The 14,350-nt window shown below is 40.1% G+C and overlaps 1 protein-coding gene and 1 long non-coding RNA gene across 6 annotated transcripts; one reads left to right on the top strand and one right to left on the bottom strand.

The window, feature by feature from the left end:
- Positions 1-1,330: 1,330 nt before the first annotated feature.
- Positions 1,331-5,082, top strand: LOC135628866 (uncharacterized). 3 transcript variants are annotated; one of them, XR_010493037.1, is made up of 4 exons: positions 1,331-1,916; positions 2,808-4,070; positions 4,178-4,254; positions 4,423-5,082. It is a non-coding gene; the product is annotated as an uncharacterized LOC135628866 (long non-coding RNA). The 3 variants fall into 3 exon arrangements; XR_010493035.1 differs by having other exon boundaries at positions 4,178-4,533; positions 4,820-5,082; XR_010493036.1 differs by having other exon boundaries at positions 4,333-4,440.
- A 73-nt stretch (positions 5,083-5,155) lies between these two features.
- On the bottom strand, positions 5,156-12,429 carry LOC103982879 (uncharacterized). Of its 3 annotated transcripts, XM_065135812.1 has the most exons (8): positions 12,203-12,429; positions 11,031-11,160; positions 10,888-10,931; positions 10,236-10,549; positions 7,499-10,019; positions 6,610-6,714; positions 6,317-6,491; positions 5,156-5,621 (listed from the first exon to the last, which is right to left on the bottom strand). In XM_065135812.1, exons 2-8 carry the CDS (start codon positions 11,142-11,144, stop codon positions 5,409-5,411), a joined length of 3,486 nt encoding a protein of 1,161 aa, XP_064991884.1. In that variant the 5' UTR covers positions 11,145-11,160; positions 12,203-12,429; the 3' UTR covers positions 5,156-5,408. The 3 variants fall into 3 exon arrangements, with proteins under 3 accessions (XP_064991884.1, XP_064991883.1, XP_009398221.2); XM_065135811.1 differs by having other exon boundaries at positions 7,499-10,549; XM_009399946.3 differs by having other exon boundaries at positions 7,499-10,549; positions 11,031-11,156.
- Between the last annotated feature and the right edge of the window lie 1,921 nt (positions 12,430-14,350).

Raw genomic sequence — 14,350 nt, 5'->3', positions numbered from 1 at the left:
CAGTGGGCTGCTGCAGCACGCTGCAATGCAAGCACATGCAAACTGTGGCCTTAGAGGTTTAAAGCTTTATGTTACGCAACATGAATTGAGATCACTGGCATCCTTTACACAGTGATAACAACTCAACTCAGTAGCTGTCTCAATGAGAGCTGGTAATCAATCAGCCAATTGGACCTGCCAAGGGATGCTGGAGTTCAGGCGTTCGGTCATTTCTTTGGAATGACTGTTTACACCAATGCATCAGAGAAGCCAGAAGGTGAATTCCATGGCCTTGTGATGGTGTTGATGATCTAATCTTCGGACAGCCCAAACTGTTTCATTGAACTATTCTGATTACGGTTTCCGAATGATTCAGTGCTGTCTTATCAAATCTTTCCATCTTTGTACTCATAATATGGCCTCATCAACATCTTTTAACTTGTGATGACAACACAAGCAAGCCCACATACACCTTACTGTTCCTAATAGCAGGGTTTAAGCATCCATCCTATGTATGAATTGATACGATATCACATTCAATAGATACCATAATTTTTCACTGAATTTATTCATGATTTTTTGCATGCTCATTCAGACTTGTTTCTCCTTAGAACATGGAAAATATCCAAACAATCAAGACTCGAATTATTATTATTATTATTAAATTAGACTTACTCAGAATTACTACTCATTGAAAATTTTGACGAAAGAAGGAGATAAAAGACCTAAGAAACCTATTACCATAGGTCATAAACACAAATTTAAAGACTGCTAAATTGCTGCTATTAGCAGGCTTTGAGGTTCCATGATCTTGATTGATGCCTTTAAGATTCACGCGCACAAGTTTGACTGATGGGCTCATCGTGTGGCTTGTGACTCGACGAGGATCGCCTTCGATCGCACATCACATCTTACCGCAATTAATTAGTCAGCGAGTGCTCACGAAATTTGCATGTCTGCTGTCTTTTCTCAAAGCAAGCGGAGCTCGCGGTTTCTCTTTATGATTAGGGAAGGGTAAAAGATGGGGTCCGAGACGTGCCTCCCATAAACTGGTGGTGGGGCCCATGCGCTTCACGTCAAATTATTGGGCACCGGCCGCCCGGGCCCCACGCGGCAGCGAGCCGGCAATCCCCCCCCGCCCGGCTAACGACCCACCGCCTCGGTAACCGCGATCGGACGCGCGTCGCGCGGCGATTCGTCCGGCGCTCGTGCGGAAGGAATTAGAAGCTGCGCCCCGCACGTGCGGGATCTGGATCGGTTACGTAACCGGCCCGGCCGTGGTTCTCGGCCGGTTAGTTACCTTCTTTCCCTCTATTTAAGCCGGCCGTGAGCCGGCTTCTCCTCTCACCTCTCCGCCTCCTCATCTTCCTCCTCCATCTTTCTCCGCAGCCGAACTCTCTTGTGGTGATTCCTTAGATTTCATGATGGCATAGACGATAGCAAGATCGTGGACATGCTTTCCACAGGCTTTCTTGAACTGTGAACTCTCCGTGGTCCTTTTTCGCTTCCTTGATCCTTTCTTCCCGAGGAAGAACTCCAAGGAAGAAGAAGAGGAGGAGTAGGAGGAGGAGGAGGGGATGGTGACCGCCGTTGATAGTTCAAGAAAGCCCGTGGAAACCGTGACAGATCTTTCCGAGTCTTGGTTGTAGGTTTTGTATGATTTCTTCCGCTCGCTGAATTAGTGTGTTCTGTGTTGATTGGGTGGGAATCGTACTGGAACAACTGATTACATGTTTCACATATCCCAATTGTGCGATTGCCTGTTATGAATCGATTGAATTCTGATTTAAGTAGTTCTTTTCCTCATCTGGAAGATGCTTTCTTTTGAGATCTTGCCTTCTTTGATAAGCAACTGGTCTTGTTTTTGTTGCAGAATTGGAGAATACGGAGCTAAAAGCCCCAGAAGCATTGTAGGATTCAGCAAGGCTGAGATGATGGTAATTGTTCATCAAAAACCTAGCAATTTATCCTTTAATTTTACGAATTACTTTTTTATTATTAAAGGCATGTGAATTTGAGGGTCAGTTGTCGTCGGATCATGAAGTAGGTAATGAATTAAGCATTTCAAGGCAACAAATTGGCTTCGTAGAAATTTGCTTGGTATCCTGTATTTCTAACTGGTTAGGAGTAAAATATCGTTGTCCCTTGGCCCTGCTATTTGAAAGGTCTGTGCAATAACATAGTATCGAGTGAAACTGTGAGGATACATGCTTGAGAAGGAAGCATTAAAGTCGATGAGTAGCAGTGGTTATATGAAAAGGAAGTTGAGAGACATATTACTAAATGTTGATTGGGACCTGTGGTTAGCTCATCCAATATTAAAGTCAACATTATAGCTTTGGAGTGGAACTGAAAGATGAAGAAAAGGAAGAATATGGGGAAAGGGGATGACAATCATGTGAGTCCTTTGTGAAGAGGACAACTACAGTTCACTGGCACAGATAAAAGCTTAGAGGGTTCGTTGAACCTGCTTTGTGGAGCCCCTAGTGCTAAATTTGGTCATGCTTGGCCTTAGATCTTACTTTTAGTCTCATCTTTTTCCTCCTTCCTTATGTTTAACACCAAACCTTTTCAGTTTATCAAAAGGAATTTGTTCAGTATTTGACACTGCAGTAACATATCACATTGTTTGCGGTGCCCTTTTGTCCTTTGTTTTGCTGCATGAGGCCTTTCGGATCTCTCCCTCTCTCTCTCTCTTTCTCCAGTTTGATCCTTCAGAAAATGTTGTGGGGGTATGGTAATTGAATATTCAGATTATACTTGTTTTTACTGATTCATGTTCTTTTTTTAGCCTTTATCTGATGTACAATGCTGCTTGCCTTGATCAGTGTGCACTAAAAGGTTGCCAGAAGTCAAACCAAGCCTCATGCTGCTCCACTCCAACTATTGACATGTTCCATGAAACAAGAAATTAAATCCAGGCAATGGCAGTGTCTTTGATGGCTTTGAAGAAGAATAGCCGGAACACAAGGCAGATGGATCAATTTATTGTGGACTCAATGCTTATGGTGCAAAATGCTAGTTTTTATTTTGAGACAAAGGACCAGCGACCATTCCAGCTCAGAGATGAAAAGGCAGGACAGTAAGGAGTGCCATCTCAGTTGTGGGAGGACTTGGTGGGGATACTGTGGCACCAAGAGACAAGATACAGCAAGACGGCACAATTTCATAGCTGAAAACCTCAACATACATATACCATTATCTGTTCGTCTTTCGTGACAAAAACTTGGCTTCTAACTCGAACAAAGATCCATTGCTCACTAACAGCAGGTTTACATTTTTGGCTCCAGGAGGAGGAAGAAGAGAGATTAATTATTTTGGATCAATGACATATGATAAAATTAATGGATTGTGGATTCGATTCGAGAACGCCATGTATAGCGGAATCTCGTGAACGGGGATTGTAATTAAATCCACGGGATGGCAGTGTCTTTGATGGCTTTGAAGAAGAATAGACAGAACACAAGGCAGATGGATCAATTTATTGTGGACTCAATGCTTATGGTGCAAAGTGCAAGTTTTTTGTTTTTGTGAGACAGAGGACCAGCGACCATTCCAGCTCAGAGATGAAAATGCAGGACAGTAAGGAGTGCCATCTCAATCGTGGGAGGACATGGTGGGGATACTGTGGCACCAAGAGACAAGATACAGCAAGATGGCACATTTCCATAGCTGAAAACCTGAACATACATATACATGCATTATCTGTTCGTCTTTCCTGACTCATACTTAGCTTCTAACTCGAACAAAGATCCATTGCTCACTAACAGCAGGTTTACATTTTGGCTCCAGGAGGAGGACGAAGAGAGATTAATTGTTTTGGATCAATGACATATGATCAAATTAATGGATTCGATTCGAGAATCCCATATATATAGCGGAATCTCGTGAACGGGGATTGTAATGGTGATCCGATGGTCCAAAGCCGGGACGAATCGGTAAAAAGATCCACCCTACTTGCGCCGGGTCGATGGGCGAATCGCTCGAATAACGGCATCCGCGTCTTGATTTCCTTTCTCTTCCCTCGTTTGGTCATCCCACTTGACATCGGCCTCAACCTCACCTGAGAAGATCGTGGCCGAGGATATATGGTATGCGAAGCTATCTACACCTCCATTCGCTGTTCTCTTTCAACTTTCATGTGGTCATCGTGGTTCCTGGATGATTGATACGTACCTCCTTCCTTGTGTGCTTCTAGGATTGGAGGATCGGGCATGGAATAAGGTGCAAAGTTAGGGTTTGTACTCGTGTCTCACTGATGACGCAAATATATCGGTATGTAGGAGCCCTGGTAATAATTTTTCACCTAGTATTCATTCTAAAAGAGATGCAAATTGTTCGCTTTCTGTTTAGCTGTCAAATTAGAAAAGAAAGAATGATGCTACTCGTTGCCAAAGAGATGGATCATATTTCTGACGAGACATGGTGTGGATCATATTTCAGATAATTCTGGCTGGTTTATTGCCCTTCCTAAATCTTATCCAAGGAACGTAGTAGATCTTAATATTTCACTTTCTTTTAGTTGGCGAAATCAGTTTTCCGGCTTCAATGATGGTATTTCTTATGCTCTTTCCTCCTTCCAAGTCTTCTTTTCATTCAAATATTACATGGCAAGCATGTTTGATGTTTATACAACAACACTTTGCCTAAACTAAAATACCTCTTTTAAGAGATTTTCCGAATCTTAATGCGTTGACAAGAATAATTCAGGATGCACATGTTGTGACCTCATTGATAGCTGTGACCACCATACCTGCAAGTGTTGATACCCAGGGACACATTATTATTATTATTATTTCAAATCAGGTCGACTGACTCTTGAAGTGTGCCCTGTCTACAGGTGATTATTCTGTAAAAGCTCGATAACTATTCTTGCAGTATGAAGTGTAGAATTTAAGTAGTCGGGATCGAGTTGCTCTCTCGCATAGCTGGTGGCGTGGGGCTTCATCGGGCTTTTGAGAGGTGACATCGACCTTGACAGTCGATACTACCTTCCGTGCATGACTCCTTGCTGCATGTACATTCACTTTGCAAGATCACCCTTAATTTCATGTTGTAGAATCTAAAAGAAACATATAAACAGATTGAAATTCTGAGATCTCATTTCCTCTGAATAATTCACCTTGTAACTGCCGACATACATTAGGACAGAATCCTGAGACAGTTTCACAAACCATTCAAACAAAGAACCAAACAGAATCGATGCCATAAGTAAATTACAGAGGGGTGACATTTAGATCCTGGAAGATAACACACACACAAACCAAAGAAGCAAGTCAAGAACTTGCTTTTTGCCTGGTTTACTTGGTATCCTGACTAGGTTGGAAATACTAGAAAAAGGAAATTTATGTGTTAGCTATAACAATTAGCATCAGCATTGTCACAAAATTACTGGAAGCGGTGATGATGATCTTCTAATCAAGGACCCTCTACCCACTCCGTGATACAAAGAAGTTGTAGTCTGGATGCCGGTTCACGTATCTCTGATTGCCCTTGGAAACAACTGCCCTGGCCATCACAGATGCAGTTTGCCTGAGCGTCCTCAACCTCTCCTTTATTAATTCCGAGGTATCTGAATTACTGACATCTTCAGACTGGGCGACCTTTGAATTCATGTGTCTTGGTTGAAACCAAGACTCTCCCTGCACTCAGACCATGTATCTCCAGCTGAGAACAATTTTTTTTAGCAGCAACATAAGCAAAACTATAGACGCCTTTACAGTGACCATGCCAATGATTACAACCATGCAACACTACCGTAGAGTTTTGATGCCTCAAGTTATGTTCATTATAGTGTCGAAGTCACCAGTCTATCTTACCATTGTCAAATGCAAGGTATATGGGGCAAGTGGCAGTCACAGAAGCATATGATAAGTTAGTAGAACTTAAGATACCTACCGACAAGAGATCTATGCCAACAGAGGATACTGAAGAGAAGAATCTTGACATGACCAGGACACAATTACTAGCTAGGACAGGGAATATCTGATATTTCATAAATCCTCCAAAAGAAGTAGAGGAGATTGAGGAAAGTCATTCACAACATAAAATCTAGCCTTCGCCAACTGCATTGTCTATATCTAGCTGTCAAGCTCCCAGCTTTTTGGAAGCATCTACCACTTTTTTTACTTATCTTCAAGATCAGATGGAGATATAAGTATCTTTCTGATGCTATGCTTATGCTATTATCAGTATCTTTCTGATCCAAGGATTTCAAACCTGGTAACTTATGGTTTATCAGCTTCCTGTTATTAATGCACCCCACTGCTACAATGCAGATACTGGAAATGTCAGAGGAACAATGTGACAATTATGAAAAAACTTGGAACAGATGTACCTTATGATTGTATGTCTGCAGACCTACAACTGGAGAAACTACATCTTCTGAAAGACCATGGCCACTTTCTGGGGAACTTCGATGAACAAAATGACCGAGAGAGTGATATGTTAAAAAAGCAGCATGAAAACTACCATCAGGTATACGATATATAGGGTACCACGCGATGCAGTACCTGAAAACAAAAAAAAGAGAATCACAACTGTATATGCAATAAGCATATAACATGAGAAGCAAACTCCCATAAATCTATTCAATAAAGTTCACATAAGAGTATTAATTACGGAACATACCAAGATGCAGGATGAAGGTCATGCAGTTTAACAGATTCCAGCTTCGATGGATCACCAAACATGCGGCTATCAGATGATGAACCACTGGCTACCAGCTCCTTGATCCTGCATTAGATTAAAGAAAGACAATGACACAAAAAAGGTTAAGCACCTCACTTGTATGAGCTGTAGCCTACCTACGACTTGGCTGTCTGATCTTAAGAACGACTTTAGAGATCACAAAAATTATAGCTAAGAAAACAAGAAGCAATAGTCTGCTTCTATCTTTGTTCACATCACATATGACCAGGCACAACCACATTGTGATACTATCTAAAAGGTTTCAGGTAAAAGAAGTCATATGATTGTTTAGACATTTCTTGCAGTAGTAATTTTATCAATGAACTAACCATTTGACTTTTCTCAGTCAGCCTTTAAGGATAACAAAATCCACATCCATAGTGAATCAGGTATCCTGGAACAGATATTAATGAGCCATATCCACATAAGAGTCCAGCAAAAATAAACTGGCAATGCCCCATTGATATTCAACATTTTTTAGAAAACAACCAAACTAAAGTCATTAAAGCACTCAACATCATTTCACGATAATAATACTATTGAGTTGATTAGTTGATGCACTACATTGCTCAGAATGCCACACGATACGACCAATCTCACCTAGTTAAAAAAGGCTTCGCTGGAAAATTTTCCAGCAGGAAGCGATAATAATATTATTGAGTTCATAAGTTGATGCTGAGGAAGTCAGAGGAAGCATAGTGTTAAGCATTCTGATGATAGAAGAAAGAGTTCTAAGGAAGCTTAGCAAAAATCACATATTATATAACAACTAACAAGATATATCAATTAGCAGATAAAAAGACACAAAAATAATGAAACAACTACTAACTTCTCATATAATGGATGCCGCCAAGGAGGTTGTTCAGATTCAAAATATTCAAATATAATCTCCTCATGATCCATGTCGATGCCTTTATCAAAGAACCCAACTTTAGCAGAAGACGATGAATCTGAGAAGCATGCACCTTTGTCCTTAGTAGGTTGGGGCAGTAACATTGAGAAGATTGGGAGAGAACCCAAAGATTTTGCTGTCTTGTTCCCCTCAGAAGCTCTGGCTGACTGTCCATTCAGATTGCAATACTTGGTACTCCTGGATATTCCAAATAATTGCACAGCAGAAAGATACGGCACAAAGTATGCAGTGAATTCATGACAACCACTCCGCAGCCTTCTAGAATTATAAAAATCATGTGCCTTCACTTCCAACCCAAAGCAACCAAGCTCTTCATACCATTGCCAAATGCTTTTCAAGGAGATGTTGGGAATCTCGTGCCAGCACAGAGAGCTATCTTTGAGTCGTTCATGAGAACAACTGTTGCAGCTTCTGCTATACTGTGTTTGTCCAATAACTGGAGCAGCAGAAAAAAGAAAATTTTCAAAGTCAGCAACTGGACTGCCAGTTACCAGTTGAACACTTTCTACCGCAGTTTGCAATTCATAGGCATTCTTAACAGCTCCTATTATCTTGTCTAAATCAGTCTCAAAACCAATAAATTCCTTGTCTTCTATCTTGTGTGTTTGGCAGTTGATCACAGCATGTATATCGAGAACTTCAGTTGAATTAGGGTAGGTGCTCAACTTGTTAGTCAACTTATTAGCTTCAGAATTTGAGATATCTCCATCTTTATTCACATCCTCTACTTCAGCAGTCTTTGGATATGAATGATCAAGAACTGCTTCATCCATGACAGAAACCTTTAAGCAGTCTAAATAGCCCATATCAGAAGCTATCGAATCTTTCCTCCCTACTGGGACCCACTTCTGTATTGGAGATCCATTACTGCTCGAGCTGTTAGCTTCTCTGTGACTTTCAATATTCGGTTTTGTGCATTCATAGTCTTCAATACCTACACTGGAAAGATCTTCCTGAATATCCTTGGAGTGCTTAGTGGTGCCATTCTCACAATTAGCATCAATCTGCCTCTGACCAAACTGATTTGATGTAGTTGCCATGTGGTCAATTTCACTAAATGCAGCTGCCACATCTAAATGACGGATCCCATCACAAACAATTCCTTGTGGTGCTGCCCCCATAAGAACACTTATTTCCTTCTCTGAGTGTCCCAGACAACAGTCAATACTGTCAGTCAGCTTAGACAAACATCTTTGGGAAGAGCTGTTGCCATGTGATCCGAATCCTGTACTGCTATGTTTGTTAAGACCCTCAAATGGTGAATTATGCCGGCATTCTTTCTGCTGAAAATGATGCTTTGGAGAATTGGGCATGTCACCCTTACCAATGTAAGATCCACTCAAATGATTTTGATTTGCATGTTTGATGACTGAACTAGATTTGTTTTTTGCACTTCCAAATGTGGCTTTAGATAGAGTAGGACTTGTCTTAGCCCCTCTGGAGGACACTTGGCTTGGCTCTGCTTTAGGGTATTTGCAGGTTATTCCACTCTGCTTTTGCTTTTGCCCAATAAATTTGTCAGGCTTCATTTTCATCTTGGTATCCTTTGATGAAACATCATGCTGAGCATACAAAACGCTGACATTGTTAGCTTTAGAAACACACTCATTTTTTTCATTTTTTTTAACCTTCTGCCATTTGGAGTAATTAATGTCTTCCCCGGTGTGACTATGTATCTTTGCAGTAATAGATCCGTTTGCTCCATTTAAATTCCCATGACCAATCATTCTTCTAGACCTTCTACCTCGCCTTTCATATATAACAGGATGGAAGTCATTGCTGCTGCCAGCCTGACTACTGCAATCAACTCTTTCAGTACTGCTGCAAGCATCGAGGACATCATTTGACAGATAAGCATCACTGCTGGAATTATCCTTTGATACGTGAGTCCCCAAATTGCATAAATCTGCAGTTGCATGAGATGAGGTGTCGCATTGCATAAGCTCTTCAGAAGGTGAAATAATTTCACCTTCCGAAGAACTAGGTCCACTTTCATCCTTAATTACTAACCGCATTGCAGTGTCATCACTAGAGTTCTCACCAATGTCACTGTTACAACCATCCAATGATGAATCTACTGCTGGATTATTATTATTACACATGGAAATGCATGAGAAATTATCATGACAAATGTTGTTCTCTCTAAAATGGTCCTTTTTGGATCTCCGATCTAATTTGAATGGAACCATTTCTGCATCTTTAATTGCACATGATCCGGTAGTGTTACTGCCTAATTCATCACCAGCTAATCTCTGAGGTGAAGTTACTGTTTCAAAACCATCCATCTCATCGCTGTAAGATGTACACGACAACAACGATGTTGAACAGTCTACAAAATTAGTATTATGTGTGCTATCATCCTTTTCTACACTAGTATCAGTAATGAAAGAGCCAGAGGTTGCTGCCTCATCTGACAAGTTATTATCTAGATGCCTACCTGAAGAAGAAAGAGAATTGCAACTGATCTCATCATGTTGAACATTTGATTCAGTCAAAACCTTTCTAGGTGCATTTCGTTTATATTGCTTTCCCTTCTTTTTCCCCTTTTTTCTGGGATTTCTTTCAACTCTTCTGTCCACCTTTGGGTAGTTATTAACCAAGAAATCTGAACCAACTACACTTGGGTTATCACAAACTGAACCAGAAGAATTACCTGATGTTAAGCAGTCAGGAAGTGTACTTGATAAACTGACTGGAGGATCGGACAATTTGTTACTGCTTTCAGACTGGTCTGAACTACCTGTCTCACTAGAAATGCAAGATGAATTTAACCTTGCAGAATCTGCATTTGCAGCATGTAAACCAACCATGAACAGTAGTGAAGATGTTGGCTCGCTACCATTCATGTTAGAGGGAGACAAAGATTCAAGATTATTTCTCTGAACAACTTCTGGCAAGGGTGAACATAAAGGTGACAACTTCCAGGATGCATGAGTATCAACAAAAATTATTGCGAATAAAGGAAACCTGACAAAAAATTAGGACAGTGTCAATGTGAAATAGGAGAAAAATGCAAATTTAGTAGAGAGGGATAGATAACCAAGTTCAGTCAAAAATAACAAAGGCCAATCTGTTAGCAACAGTATTAGCACAGGTACAAAGGAAGGCATCAACTGCAACCAACAAACCAAATCCCTAGATAATGTTTGAACTTTGAACATCTTAAAGCGGGCTCGGAAGAGAACAATGAGAACAAATATGGCACCGTTTTCAGCCTTTCACACAGACTAATGTTTTAGGTGTTTGAGCAACCTCGGTGCCTAGTGTCTATACACCTCCAATACAAGACAGTGAAGAAAAGATACCTCTGTTCAGAATCCCTTGAGGCAAGTTCAAGTAATTTAGGTTCCTGGATAAAATTATGTGTATACATCATCAGAAACTTATCACATTAAGAAAGGCTTTCAAATGCAGGAGAATTGGGAAGCCATGCAACAAAATTACTAACCCTAAGAAAAAACTTCTGATTGCTCTTATCTCCTGATCTCCTACAGATACTGTGGTTTCTTCCATTTGCTAACTTCTCAAAGTTACTCTTTGCCCACCGATGTCCATACGGCATTGTCAGTCGTACCTGTCTATGAATAAAACAAATAACTAAATAAACAAAGAAAACAAATGTTTTAGAAGCACATACATATTAAATGAAAATAATTTCGTACTGTTAATTATGCTTCCTCATGCAGCTGTACTTGTATGCTTAGCACTTTTTGTGGATGCACATATATTCACTCGTTTTTAGATTTGGTTGAGACAGATTGATGAGCTTCATAAAAAAAAATTGGCAGGACAGCACTAAAGGTTCTAAAGCACAGAAAAGGGCTTTTTTATTCATCAGTAGTGTTATATAAAATTTATGTTCCTTCTGCACTTTGTTTATAATTTAACAAGTTGTAAGTATGTAAAAAAAATCCTATAGTTCCCATATACAAGCATTCCACCACCAAGAAAAAATCAATCAAATCCCTAACTGGAAGTTTCCAAGATGTGCTATAGCCAGATATTACTGAAGAGTAGCCATCAACTGAGATGCTCTAAGTATACAAGGAATGTAGAATACATTAGACTTAAGTGATATAGAGGCAAGAATATAGAATGTAATAAAAAAAGAACAAATAAATATTTCCCACGTGCACGGCAGACTAATCTTGCATTAGGACAAGACCGGAAGGTGAAGCAAAATCTCATCTTTTGAGAAACCCTCAATTCGATTAGTAGATGCGTACAGATCGAATGAAACATCAGAGTAGAACTTCCGGTTTCAATCACAACGCTGCCCAAAAAAATACGATCAGAACCCAATATTCATATATCGATCAATTAATAGAGCGAGAAACAGATTAAAAGGTTGAGACGATCATGTACGAAACGCCGGCAAGCGTACTCGCGCCAAGCAAAGCAGAGCGGCAAGCACAAACAGTTTCCGATCGAAGAAGAACTGTAAGGCAACAGGGGAAGAGGAGGACACAGCCCGATCGGGCCTGTGCGAGAACAGTAACAATCGGAGTCATCGCACCGTACATAGGAAAAGCATTTGCTAAAATTAACGCTGGGGGACGCCGGAATCTTCGGCCCGGGAACCAAAATAACCGGAGACAGAGGAGGAAGAGAGGGGAAGACCTGCGATCGAACCCAACAACCGCGACTCTCCCACCGAGAGCCGCGCCTCGCACGGTTTCCTTCTTCCTCCTCCTCCTCCTTCGATGCGCTTCCGATGTTTGGTTCCACGATCGAGAGACGGATCGAGGCGGCAAACGGCAAGCTCTTTTCTCGCTCGCTTGTTATCTGGTGAACGCGAACTCCGACGCCAAGGAGTCGATGAAGAGACAGGGGTTAGGTGGAGAAGATATCACGAATAGCTGCAGCGACAGGGAAAAGCGAGTTCAACGTACCCCTTTAAACCACCTGCATCCTAATTCGACAAGCCATTGGGGTCCCACTGGGAGCCGCAGGGGTACAGTTGGGGAGAAAGAAGATTCTTCTATGATGCCATTGACGTAAAACAAGTCGCCGTCGTCCTCGGTGAAATCGCCCCGACTCCCGCGATCCTGTGCGGCCCATGAGGCCTTCTGATCGGACGATCCGCTAGCGGATGCGGATCATGTTCGCCAGGGCGGAGTTCCGAGGCTCCATCGAGGTAAAACGAAGCGCGGTCAATGAATGAGGTCTTTCTGTGCGGACGATCTCGCTAGCGGATGCGGGTCGAATACGCCAGAGCGGAGCTCCGAGGAGCCTTGGACGGTACATGAGCAGGCAAAACTCTCTTATAGGTGTCTGGTTGTAAGTCGTCGTTGAATCGGAAACGAAACGGCTTTCGCCTGCCCGTCAGACGTCGCACGTGCGGATCGGTATGGGAAAAATAAGGGTTTGAAAATTTACTAATTCAATAAATCGGCCATTAACGACAAGCAAAAAATAATTGTATTACATAACATGTACATCAGAATATTTTTTTTTTGCAAATATTAAGTAAGGAGAATTTGAATTTATGATCTTTTAATTACGTCGCTTCGTTTTAATCATCCAAATATCATGTAATTGTTTATCTACATAATTTTGATTTTTTTATTGGTTGATTAAAAAAATTACTTTTATTTTAATAATTATTTCACGAAAATTATTTTTATTTTTATTTTCAATAATTATTTAAAAAAATATTATTTATCTTCTCAAGATATCAGATTTGTCTGTTAACCAAAATCATATTAAAAACAAAACGTCCACTCGACACCCAATTGGCAAAGTAGACAAACGAATCTTAATTTGCTGTTGACTAGCAAACGAGAACATGTGCTCTCTTCATCGTGTCGCTGTTACACACAATTATTCGTGGCTTAAGTCGGGGTGGAGCCCACGCGCTGTTGTCATTGTTGCTGTATACAAAGATTTAAATATTATTATAAATCAAATATATTGAATAACGATAAAAATGTTTAAAGTGATCCATCCATACGATAAATATTTCACTTCCATACATACATTCAATCGATTAAAGGGTTTCGAGTCCATATTTATTATTAGGACGCATTGGATAGCGACGATCACTCACCTTTTTCATTGTCACGATAAGAACAGCAGCACTCTGCACTACGGAATCATCCCAAGAAAAGTGGTCTTCGTTGACTTCCAACTCCAAATACAATTCAGAACAAGTCTTGTTTGACAAACTATTTCTTCCCCGACTTTTAGAAAAGAATAACTATTTCTAACGTGTCATCCTTTTCTTTTTCCATATTCAATTATATAGAATGCAAGAAAAACTCTTGCTATCATTTAGGTTGGATTATAATTTTTATATTTAATTAAACCCCTCGATATATTCAATACGTTGAATTATTTTTTTTTGTGACTAAATCTCTTGCTAGTTTTGTTGGGATAAAAAAAATCAATGATAAAAATTAGTTCTGATCCAAAATAAATAAAAAAATAGAATTTATATCCGAGGAATGATTTCATCAACTTTTTCCAACGATAACATCATACATGCGAGCATAACGACGATACCAACATCATATAAGAATCGAAAAAAGAATCTCAGAGGACATAAAGATTTTTTTTAACTAAACAATATATCTTTATTTATATAAAATTATTGATACGATAATTACTAGTAGCGATAATAATCCAAACGACTATGCATTGTAATACCTAATAAATCTAATTAAAGTATAAATAAATAAAAGAAAAATAACAAAGACAAAGGAAGAAAACAAGTAAATAAATAAAATAAATCTTGAGGTTTTCATTTTAAAATGAAATCTCTAACAA

This window comes from Musa acuminata, chromosome BXJ3-1 (assembly GCF_036884655.1).
Source record: "Musa acuminata AAA Group cultivar baxijiao chromosome BXJ3-1, Cavendish_Baxijiao_AAA, whole genome shotgun sequence".
Taxonomy (NCBI): Eukaryota; Viridiplantae; Streptophyta; class Magnoliopsida; order Zingiberales; family Musaceae; genus Musa; species Musa acuminata.
This window is presented reverse-complemented; position numbering and strand designations above follow the sequence as displayed.

Bases quoted from the DNA above. Each gene is read 5' to 3' on its own strand.
- LOC103982879 (XM_065135811.1), bottom strand. From the start codon at position 11,144: ATGCCGTATGGACATCGGTGGGCAAAGAGTAACTTTGAGAAGTTAGCA. The intron at 6,715-7,498 runs GTTAGTAGTTGT...AATCTAATGCAG, and splicing joins CGGCATCCATTATATGAGAA to GATCAAGGAGCTGGTAGCCA. The intron at 5,622-6,316 runs GTACATCTGTTC...GTCTGAGTGCAG, and splicing joins TGCAGACATACAATCATAAG to GGAGAGTCTTGGTTTCAACC.